This window comes from Meles meles, chromosome 19, assembly GCF_922984935.1.
Source record: "Meles meles chromosome 19, mMelMel3.1 paternal haplotype, whole genome shotgun sequence".
NCBI lineage: Eukaryota > Metazoa > Chordata > Mammalia > Carnivora > Mustelidae > Meles > Meles meles.
The window spans coordinates 40,015,487-40,027,556 of NC_060084.1; the positions used below are offsets into that span (position 1 = coordinate 40,015,487).

The following is a 12,070-nucleotide window of genomic DNA, read 5'->3' on the forward strand; positions in this document are numbered from 1 at the left end:
AGACACCACGACTCTGGTTGAGTCATGAGGCCACTGCAGAGGCTGGGCCTGAGCTGGAGTGCCCTCGCGCATGCCAGGCTGGCAGCATTGGCCCCCACGCTTGCCAATTTCATAAGCAACCATGAGTGCATCTGGGCAGTGGAATCTTGTATTTCTCCTCAGGGCCCCTGGTCAACAAGGATGCTTAGACAGTTCGTCTCTCAGTAGATCTGGACATTTCTGAAAAAGGAGAACCAGGCCAAGAGGGATGACTGAAGATACGTCATCCCCCATCCCTCCCCAGGCCAGAAATCATCCTACAAATTGGCTTTGGTTCCAACCAAAATGTTGACTAAACAGAGAAAGGAAAGTAAGAATCACTGTCGTATTCAATCATCTACTCTTACTTTGTGTCCAGCCTAGAACTCACACTTCCCCAGAAATATGGATCAGAAGTTCTCCTGCATCCAGTGCCCCATGTGATGAAGGAGCAATATGTGGGATCTCACACCTTTTTTCAGGGTGAGGAGATCACTAATGGATTTCTGTGACTTACTTCCTCCTGCATTCCAATGTGAGACCACTATATTTACATGGAAGGGGGATTCTATGTTTTCCCTACAAAATCTTTTAAAAATCATTACCACCACTTGTACAATAAAAAATTAATCAAAATTTGTTCTTAAAATTACTCTTCTAAATTGAGGGGCCTGTTCCAGAGGTCCACATCTGGTATTCCCCAATTACGGGAGGTCTCTGCCTCTCCTGGTACCATAGTCCCATTTCTCTGGGTACTGCTTCCCCAGTCCGTGTTACCTCACTTGAGAAAGCTGTTCTTTTGCACCCAGAAAGCCTCCTTGAGGTGAGGGGAGGAGAGGGGAACTGGGAGCTGGGCCCTGGGGACAGTGTGACGTTAGTCCTGTGCCTTCCTAGGGGTCAGACACTAGGGTCCATCCCCTCTAAGCGAACAGATCAGAGATGAATTTGGGATTTCTATCATCCTCACCCAAAGCCAGAGCTGGCGGGAAGACCATGTTGTTGGGATGGGGGAGAGGGAGGTCCTTCTGGGGGAGACAGCTCAGGAGTTCAGTGTCCAAAGGCCCAGGGACAACCTGGTTTAGTAGCTGTGAAGGCACTAGAGAGGACGTACCAGGGTGATTAGAGGTGCTAGGATCCCCAGCCACCCGAAAATCCATCTGTCCCAAATTAAGATACGTGATAAGAAAAGGGCATCCCCAGAAGAGCCCTCGGGGCGCAGTGCCACCAGAAAAGACAACCCAGGATCCATGGTGATTGGCATGGAAGGATCTAGGAAGTGAAATTCAAATCTGCCCGTGGACATCTGACCGGCCCGGGCCCCCAGGGTCTCACGAAAGCCACAGCCCAGCCCGAGACATCACCACACGGAGGCAGCCCAGGCACACGGTCCGAAGGCCTTCCTTCCCTTTCCACCCTGACTGCCTCAAGCAAGGGCAGCGGGAGCACTCCCGGGGTGGTCTGTGGGCACGCGCCTCTGTGAGCCCCTGAACTCCGGACGCGGACGCCACGGCTCTGTCCTGGCGCTCAGAATGACGCCCAGCACATGGCAGACACTTACCAGTGTTCGCTCCACATAGAAAGCACAGAGGACAATGGAAGGGATGGTAGACACACTCCGGTGGCTTGTTTCTCAACCCGTTTGGTATCCAAAGGCCGCACAGCAATTCCGGGCAGAGCTCCGGGGCCGGAATCCATTGCTTATCAGCCTGGCCACCTCCGCCGCCGGGCAGAAGGCCACGCCCATGGCGGGGGGGGCAGGCGCGTACCTTCAGAACCAATCACCTTCCCAAAGACCGGAGCTGTCCACGTGCTGCTGAGGAAGGACACGCCCTTCTGACGAGGTGCTACACTCGGAGACCCGCCACAGAGCCAAGGCCAGGAGGCAGGAAGTTGACCACCACGACCCACTTGGCTGCGGGGAAACTTGGACAAAGCTGGGTCTCCATCTGTCCATCTGTGAGCTGGTGGCTTGTCCCTGGATTCTAATGCCATAATGAGCACAGGAGCTCCTCACTAACCAGGCGGCTAAAGGCATCACCGTACCATATTTAAGAGAAGCCGTGTTTGCTACTGGCCGGAGCAGGGAGGGACTGGGGGAGGGGGCAGCAAGCTGTGAATATGCCTATCAGCATCACACCTGAGGCCTGAACTTTAGCCCTCCTGCCCCTCCCCGTGGGAACCAGAACTGGAGGCTGGATGAGTCCCTGCTGAGTGCAGAGCCAAGGAGCAGCTGTGGACCTTCAGCAATGCACCGTCCCCCGGAGGAAGGGAGGGGAGGGCTCGTGGTTGCAGGCAGGGAAAGGCAACCCTAAGTTTCAGTGTTTGTGCTCCAAGCGACTTCCTCTTCCCCAGGGGACACCTACCCTCCTATCTCAAAAATGGCTAAGGGTTGTGAGGTGAGATAAATTAGGAAATAGATAAGCACATTTAATAAACTTTTTTTTTTTTTAATCCCAACATTAGATTCCTAAACAGACCCTCAGCCAGGCTCCCTCCACGAGATTAGTGTGGAACCTACTACAAACAAAAGGATCAGTTGCGTTGACCCTGCTCTTTTGCCACCAAGCCACATGCTCTGGGAACAGCTTCTGTCTCACTGTTTCCATGACTAGGAAAGGGGCCCCAAGCTGGAAAGGGAAGGATGAGACCCTGCACCAATACCAAACCCATCCTAGGCAGAACTCTGGGAATTTGGGGCTACCTCCTGCACCCACTGATATGTTTGGGGGCTGACCCATCCCCTTCGATGACCTTCACCACCCTCAGGCTCACCAAAGATACACAATATATTTTAACTCAGCATGCTCTCCCTCGAGCTGCTCCACTAAGGGACCCAAGGACAAAACTGCCCAGCTGGAGATGGGCAAAGGTGTCCTGAGGGCCTGCCCCACACCTGCCATACTTAGGCCTGAGGAGATCACCACAAAAGGCAACTAAGCAGTTCCAGCCCAGGGAGCGCATAGAGCATGTGGAGAGAGGAAATCCAAGCTACAAGGGTATCCCAGAGGAGGCAGCAACATGGACTGCCCTGGGCCACATGGCCCTAATGAGCGTAGCCGAGCAGGACTGATGGCAGAGATCCATACAGCCTGGGCGGGCAAGGGCACATCCTGGAAGGAGTAGGCTGTGAACTTCCGGCCTCTGGAAACCAGGCCAGGGCAAGGGACAGGGGCAGCAGGCCGAAGACAAAAGTGACAGGGCATCCTGCTGGGGGTGGGGGGGTGGAGGGGGTCATTAGATCTTAAAGACTGGGGGTTCCCCCTGCCCCCATCCCACACGGCTCCTGCCTCACATTGAACACACCAAGCCCTCTTCCGCATCTACAACTGAGTGTGCGCTGTCTCTTCTCTCTGGAATTTTATCCCTGACCACCTGCTAGTCATGCACTTGGTAGCAGATCACCACCCCCTCCCCTTCCTCAGGCATGTTTTCCACCACCACCCCCGACCCCAGACCTGACCTAGTCTCTGACCCACAGCGACAGGGACAGTGAGACACTCACCTCAAACTTTAAGGAGGCACCGAAAAACTCAACAATCAAGGTAAGTGCAACATTTTCAAAAATCACAATTGACATAAAAAAAAAGTGATATAAGCAAAAATCTCAAAATTCTCAGTAGAAACGGTCTGAACTGGTACAGCACGAGCCCACGTCAGCTGCCAAACCCCCAGCTCTTCACACCGTCATGGCACTGAGCCCTGTATCCTCGCGGGGACATTCCATACTCGCTGGAGTGATGGCTGGATTAGTCTCTGTGCTCACGAAGGCAAAAGCAGCGTGCTTCATCAGCCCTCGCGCACCTGGCCTCGGCAAAGGGGTGCCCAGAAACCCCAGAATGAGAACCACAGGTGGGACAAAGCCCCCAAAGCCATGCTGTGAGCTGTTCCTTTCTGCTCCAAGGGCATGACAGCCTCCAGGCTCCTGCTCCACCCAGGGCCCCCCCACCCCTACCCCCTGCAGCCCTTTGCTGTCATTTGCTGGATAATATCTGACCGGATAGATGAAGTGAAGCCTCAGGAGAACAATCAGGCACATCCAGAGAAAATGTGTGACCGATGTCCTGAGGGTCCTGAGACTTCTCTCCACCTTTCTGGAGGTCCACCGCCTAATGGCCGTGGGAGGACAGTGTGTCCCACGGCTCCAGGCGCCCGGCCGCCTGGGCTCCTGCTGCTGGGGAGCAAAGTGGGATCCGTTCCAAGGCCGTCACTCTGTCCACTTCTTCATGGAGAACGTTTCTGTTTTGACGAAGTGTCATTTGAGGCTGGTCTGGAATCACAGTGTATAGGTTTGCCTGAAACACGCTAAAATTCAGACAACTGCTAAATAAAAATTCCCAAATAACCATGCTCTATTTTTGCATTTTTACAAGTTCTTTGAAAGGGAAAAGGGCGGGGGGTTAGGGGGGTAGAGATTAAGAAATGCAGAGTTTTCCCGTGTTCTTACCTGATGTCCCAGTTGCAAGAGAAATAGGAAGCTGGGGAGGGCGTGAGCAATGGGGATACCCACACAGCGCTGGGCAGCCCATGAGGGCCACAGACATGCCTCCGTCCACTGACACCACTGCTCTGCGGGTGGCCGTTGTACGCACCTGCCTTTGCCTCTGGTCTGGAGAAATGCTGTGCTTTTCTTCCTGGGAGGATGGAAAAGCGGAGAAGTATCCCGATTTTCACCATGCACACCCCTGGCTCCTGGAAGGATGCCCAGCTAGAGAGGTGCCCAAGCGCGGCCCCTGATGCTGGCAGCCCAGCCCTGCTGGCTTCTAGGGACCCAGGCCAAGCCGGAAACTAGCCGGTTCATTGTTGGGGGGAGGGGATGGACGCAGGTGGGGGAAGCAACACGCTGTTGTGATTCTTTGTTAAAGACTCACAAGCCCTGCCAAAGGGTCAGTCTCCCTTTCAGAAAGGACATTAGGTGCCATTTTCCTCCTGGAAGCCCCATAAATCCCCACGTCTCCTCAATATACAATTCAAAAAAGGCCTCAAAATTGCCATCGCTGTCATGCTAAGCACTGGAAAGTTCTGCTTGACCTTTTATTAACATTTTTCTAAACCAATATGTTCTTTTTTTTTGCTACAAGCACCCTGAGGAATTATGAAAAATACTTTTTTCTGTAGTTTATCCCATATGCACTTAATAGGCTCACAAATATAATACCATTATAAAAAAGAAAAACTGCCAACTCTGCTAAAAAAATTGTCATAACACTAAATTATTATATAAATATAAAAGGAATGTGTCTGTAAAATATTCACTCAATGAACATCCCAAGGTGATGGTTTTGCTATGTTGTTTTTATTCCTGAGAGATCCATAATGCATTTGGATATGCCACATGTCACCACATGAATCAGGCTCTTAATGCATGTGCTTTTTAGAAGCAGGGATGTCTTCCCAATAGAATGCGCTATAAAAAAATGTCGAGATCTGGCTGCTTTGTCTGATAGGCATAATTTAATGTCTTGCTTATAATACTGCATCTTAAGGAAAAATACACACTGTCCTATGTAGTTATTTACAATATATTGCTAAGTCTATGCAAATATGTTTCCCCAAGCCTGGGATTATATAACAAAGGTCAACAATGTTTGAAATATTTTGAAGCATATTCCCAATATGCTTAGTGTATGGTGCTAATGTCCAATATATGCACATATATCTTAATATATTTCCAGATATTTCTGTGCATTGTTCTCTCCATAGCTTCCCACAGAATACTATTAGAGGAATGTTTTCTTCTGAGGAAAGACAAACATTGCCTATCCATCTTGGAAAAATTTATTAAGGTGGCTAATTATACGGTCCTTAATACTGCATTAGTACGGAGGTTGCTCAGTGCCACACTGTGGAAGAGGGAAAGATAGAAGCCAGTTCGGTAATACTGAAACCAGAGATTCAACACACAGAAAAAACAGCGCACACCTATGTGATCTTATTTCTCTTTCACAGGTTTCCAAAGCGCGGCAGTTCAACTTAGGCATTCCAGGTGTGCATACGTGAAAATACACACACACACACACACACACACAGGATTGTGATGTAAAAATGAAGATTACGAGCCACGCACATTGCTTCTCACTCCCAAATATTGCAAATTCTGTGCTTATTTTTCTGAGGGGACTTTTGTGATCACATTTCATTCAGGTCACTTTCTTATTTTTTTTTTTATTTAAAGATTTTATTTATTTACTCGACAGACAGAGATCACAAGTAGGCAGACAGGCAGGCAGAGAGGGCGGGGAAGCAGGCTCCCTGCTGAGCAGAGAGCCCGATGCGGGGCTTGATCCCAGGACCCGGAGATCATGACCTGAGCCAAAGGCAGAGGCTTTAACCCACTGAGCCACCCAGACACCCCTCAGGTTGCTTTCTTAAGGAAAGAAGGTTTGACTAGTTAGACAGGATGAGGGGAAGGGTCATAAAAACCAGACCTCCAGCATCCAAGCCTTGCCCAGAAGCAAATGTGAGAGACTGTAACAGAGGATGTGAGATCAGGGTCCTCAACTTCATCTCTTATTCCAAATCGCTCTGTTCCCTTATGTTCTCCAGTCATTGGGTTCAACCAAATTAAAGAAGGCAACACAGTCCACCCAGATGTCAAAGCAAGCTGCTTATGCATTAAGAAGAGGTCCCTTCTAGAAAAAGATGCCCATCCCCGGTATGTGAACCAAACTGCACCTGTCAGTCAGCTCTTCATATCTACACCATTTGTGACACTTTGTAGGGTCGTATCACTCCAGAGGTCACTCTGTCAGCTTCAGGTCCTCCTGGTCTTGAGGCTCCTCAACCCCAAAACAATACCCTTCCAACCAACCCACTTTTAAGACACTACAAATATCATCCACTTTCAAGGACCTTGAAGTATGCCTAGATGTCCAGATCAGCACTTTTTTTTTTTTAAGAGCAGGAGGTGGGGGGAGGGGTAGAAGGAGAAGGAGATAAAGAATCTCAGGCAGGCTCCATGTCCAACACAGAGCCCCATGCAGGGCTCAATCTCACAACGCTGAGATCATGACCTGAGCCGAAATCAAGAGTCAGCTTCTTAACCAACTGAGCTATACAAGCATCCCTAGATCAGCACCTTTTATGAGAATCCTTTTCTATATTACCTATCCAGCCAAACACATGGCCCATCTGATGAGGCCTCTGGACAAAAAGGGCCAACACTGCGAAATCAGCAAAAGCCGATTTTTTTCAACTAACGCCATTTAACAGAAGAAACAACTTATCCAGAACCACCCTGAACAAAGACTTCTCACAGAAGAACCACTGCAGACACAGAACATAGATCTCCTCGTGCAATGGCACACTCCCTTATTTTCTCCAGAAGAGAACCTCATTAGCAGCCTTATTCCAAATGACTTTCTTGCTTGACTGTCCATAGGGTCCCCTGATAAGTAGGGGTCCCATATGCATGAGGGGAGTCAGGAAGACAGGACATGCATACATGTGTGCACTGAGGACTGTCCCTGTATCCTGCTAAAACCACACACTGGCTCTCGTGGAGCATTCCAGAAGGTTTTAAGGAAGGGTTTTCATGCAGGAAGGCCAAGACAGCCATGCGCATCTTTGTTCTCCCGCTGGAAATTCGACTTTATATAAGGAAGAGCTAATGTTAAATCGTTTAAAGAGAGCTATTTTTCATAGTTTCCAGTACATAAATGTGCTCCAGTACATGTTATTGTAAAATAGTGTTTCTACTTACGTTCTTATACATCTGTTGTGTTTACTCATCCTCTAGTTCTGACTTTCAGAAATAGCAATAAATCTATTTTTTAATCCCCTCTCCTGATGACTGATTATTCATCGCTAAAAGGGATGGAAGGAGGTCCACGTGAGGAGTGACCCACTCTCTAGAGTATCTTACTCTCGCAAGATAAACAGGGTCCAGGGAGACTCCTCTTCCGTCCCAGAGAGTTTATGCAAACTAAGTTAAGAGTTGGTGGCAGCTCAAAGAAATATAAATTACCCTCCAGTGGACACTCCGACCGCTTGTTACAGTCAATTTCAACAAGGAGGAGCCAATGATGACATCTACACAAACAATACAATTCATTTTTATACCACATCCCTAATATGAAGATCACAAATGGTTTCGTGGAGTCAGTCATCACTGAGCTAAACCCAATAGGATGGGAAGTGAACCAGGTCGAAGGAGGAGGAAGAGGAGACTCCACTTTTGGAAAGAGGGGAAAAGTTGCCCAGGCAGGTGCCTAGGGGGATGTGTCAGCCAGGATAGGATAGTTCTGTGATGCTGTAACAAGCCACCCCAGAATCTCAGTGGTTTAACCCAGCTCTCACAAAACCCACTGAGAGTCTGGGAGGCTCCCAGGACAGCTGTGCTACATCCCATATGACTCGGCGGTCCAGCCTACATCTCAGCATAGGTTTCTGTGAGAGGAAGCCGGAGAGGCCATGATGAGCCACACACAGGCTCTTCTGTGCTTTTACCTGGAAGCAGCCCTTTGCCCCAGCAGAAAACACACCCTCTTCGTTTGCAAGGAGGCTGGGAAATTTGGGAGAATGGAGAGGAATGCTTGGTGGACATCACTGTCTCTACCACTGCTAAAAAATGATTTCACAGAAAATCGATCATTGTAGAAGGAAGACAGCTCCTAAGCAGAACATATAATGAAGGTCATTCCAAGCACTTTTTCCAAAAAACTGTTTTCTCCCTTTGTCTCCAACTAAACTATGCTTTGCTTAACTGGATTCCTTAGCCTAAGAGATTACAGCAAAGTCATTTCCTCATCTATGATATGGGGGTAACAATGCCAGTCTAACGGGCTACCATAAAGATCTATGACTTCATGAACTTTTTTAAAGATTTCATTTATTTGAGAGAGAGAGAGTACGAGCAGAGGGGCAGAGGGACAAGCACACTCCCCGTTGAGCACAGAGTCCATCACGGGGCTCCATCCCAGGACCCAAGATGAAGACCTGAACTGAAGTCAGATGCTTAATGGACTGAGCCACCCAGTGCCCCTAAGACTTCATGAATTTTAAACTGTGCACTGCGAGTGCACACATACAGCATACAGGTTAGTAGAAATGACATCCACAACCAGCGTTTTAGCATGTTGGAACATGACCTGGTTCAATGACTAGAACCATGGCACCCAGAGTAATCACCAAATGGTTCTATCTGATGTGTACCTGGTTGCTTTGGAAACCACATTGCTTTTAATGCCCCCTGTATTCCCATTTGCTTTAACCTCTCTTCCCCTATCTCCTGTATGCAAGTTCTTACCAAGTTTCAGAAACTCTGGGTTCTATATACTTGATCCCACAGCAGAACAGCTACATTATTAGCCAGAATTTTGTTTTTTAGATGAATTCCAACACTTCCCCGGGATATCTTGCAGCTCGGATCCCCTGCTGGGTTCTTCGATTTGCACTTAGCAACTGGTTCATTTTGTTAGTTTTCCCACACTGGGAAGTTACTTCTAATGGATATGTGAGAAGGATACGGGGTCCAGCTCTTTCCAGTGATCTAATGCTCATTTTTCTCACTGGGTTTTTTGGGGGTTTTGTTTTTTGCTTAGCCATCTATTACAAACTATCCTTCCTCAAAGCTTCTTGATACCTTATCATCTCTAGGTCACATCAGAAATGACTGATTGCAAACAAAACTACCCTGAGACTCGACGAAAGGGAAAAAATGAGGTGGAACCTCTCTCACTGAGTCAGTGGAGATGGCATGGCATGAAGGAGTGGAAGTATCTTGACTTTGACCTTGGTTCCAGTCTTAACTCCACCATTTGCTAACTTGGTCTTGAGCCAATGGTGCCCTTTCTTTGGCCCCTCCGGGCAGGGCAGGAGAACAATATAGGGAGGATTCCACAAACAACATGCCAAAGACTGTGGCTTGGTGAGTATGGAGCTCTCAGTGAAACCCAGTTCTCCTACTCAAACCTCTGGTGACACACTCACCCTTGGGCATGCAAAGTGCAGTAAGACTGTGCCCCGTCTAAGTGTCACGGGCACACTGGTTCAGGGCGTATCTGTGAATCGTCTCTTCTTTACACCTCTCTGTTGGTAAAAGGGAGATACTTCCAGAAAGGTGCCCTTGTGGCTTGACCTCTGACCCAAGAAGCACCCCAACAGGACAGTCCCTTCCAACCATGGGTTTTCCTGCCCAACACTCACAGTCGGAATCTGTCCATTCCTGTTGCTGCCTCCTATATCACTAAGATCAGAATTTGTATTGAATCATGGGTCCGTTCTCAGAACATACCATCCCATGCCCAGTTCAGCTTGCTTACTTAACCAGTCCACTGGCTATTTCAACCAAATTACAAAAAAACACAAAGATAAAATAATGAGAAATACTAATTTGTCACTGCAAACCTGGCAGGCAGGGCCTCTGTTTTGCAACCAGTTTAAATATTATACTTTTGTTCTTTCCTAAACTAATTTGGCCTACTAATTTTCTATAATTACCTGCATGCTCTTAGCTTCCGCTGGTCAGATGAGTTCTGAGACACTTATATAACCAGCATTAAAAAGATGCATTTAGCAGCTCGGATTGTTAAAGTAACAAAGCCTATAGAATCCAGAGGTTATTGTATTCTCCCAAAAGTACTTAAATAATAGCCTAAAATCTGAAGAATTACTTTAATACTTCAATAAAAATAACCCAATTCAAAACATTTTCAAGGAAACAGAGTTCTTTGCTCTAGGCTACCGAGTAATGGCTGAGAGAAAGTATATAGCCTGTCACTTCTGATTAGAGAACTGTGCCTCTGTGCTTTGAATGAGGGGCATGTCTGGTAATAGGAAGTGCAGATATTAAAGTTAATAAAATAATGTGGAATACGATATATATGAAACTTGACCAAGTATAGCACAGAATGTAACATACATTACCCTGTTCAGTCAACTCCTGTGGCCCGGCATCTAATGACAAGCTTAATTTCTGTTTCCAATGAGGGTACAGCTAAAAATACAATTTCCAGATTAGACAAATATTTTATCCGACTCCCTAACAAATGTAACCGGGAATGGCTGACATGTCTACATCAATGCCCAGCGACCATGAGAGGGAATTACTAGGATTGCAAACTGCTCAGCCTGAAAAGTCCATGAAACCTCATCATCTTTGAGGTCATTATAAATAATTAGTTGCAAACACGGCGATGTGGCAGCTTCACCACTGGAAAAGGACAGGGGTGCCTCCATTTCTCTCCCGCCCTGGGAGGCTCTTGGCTCCCTCTCGACACAATCAGGTCTCCCCAAACAACTGGGCACCAAGCCCCCTGCACACCCATGATTGCATCTTTAATCTCAAACCCCAACGCCAACTGTAATGGTTTTGTTTTTCGATACATTAACCTTCAACTTGTATTTTCACTATTAAATAACCAGCTTGAGAGCCTCCTGGAATTTTTTTTTCTTCCCAGTCACCTACACGAAACCATGTGGTACCCATGATGGGACCCTCTTAAGGGATTTAAAAGCAATTCAATGAGCTAATCTCAGTAAACCCAGAATTAAAGTTCTTGTTTCCATATTTCACTTTCAAAATATTTAGAACTTTGACAGATATGACATTATGTTTTCATTAAAACAGCTGATTTCAAAATGCTGCACTGTGCAGAAACGCCATAAACAGTTTATGATGAACTGCCACACTCTTAATTAAAACAATAAATCCAGCACGCAATATTTGTACAGCCTCTGGTCTGACCTTTGCCTCTTGCTATCCAGCACCAAGCCGCGGCTGCGTTCCCAACGCCAGACGTGGAAGGTTTTAAAACATGATCTGAAAGGCACTAAAGATAAAATAAGAGAAAACGTACCATTAGTCTTCGCAGTTATGATTAATTCAGTTCATATTTTACAATCTGGTTATGGAGTAAAACTGCAGACTTTACATCAAGTATTTGCCATTCACTCTACCTAATGTATAAAAATGCCTGATATTTTAGAAAATGGCACCGAGCTAATTCACCGCAACCCCGCTGAAGGACAGGAATTGAAATCATAAACACGGAGAGTGATGAGCTCTCCGTCTGAAGTGACGAACAGAACTCACTCGGGTGGACGGTCAGCCTCG

At 47.3% G+C, this 12,070-nt stretch overlaps 1 protein-coding gene across 1 annotated transcript in view; it reads right to left on the bottom strand.

Annotated features, from left to right (window-relative positions):
- Positions 1 to 4,024: 4,024 nt before the first annotated feature.
- LOC123930519 overlaps positions 4,025 to 12,070 on the bottom strand; it is a 75,412-nt gene continuing 67,366 nt past the window's right edge. The window contains exons 3-5 of the mRNA XM_045986742.1: positions 11,702 to 11,786; positions 4,463 to 4,649; positions 4,025 to 4,320 (exon numbers count right to left, since the gene is read on the bottom strand). Coding sequence (XP_045842698.1) covers positions 4,125 to 4,320; positions 4,463 to 4,649; positions 11,702 to 11,786 — 468 coding nt within the window. The 3' untranslated portion in view covers positions 4,025 to 4,124. The remainder of the gene's footprint in view (positions 4,321 to 4,462; positions 4,650 to 11,701; positions 11,787 to 12,070) is intronic.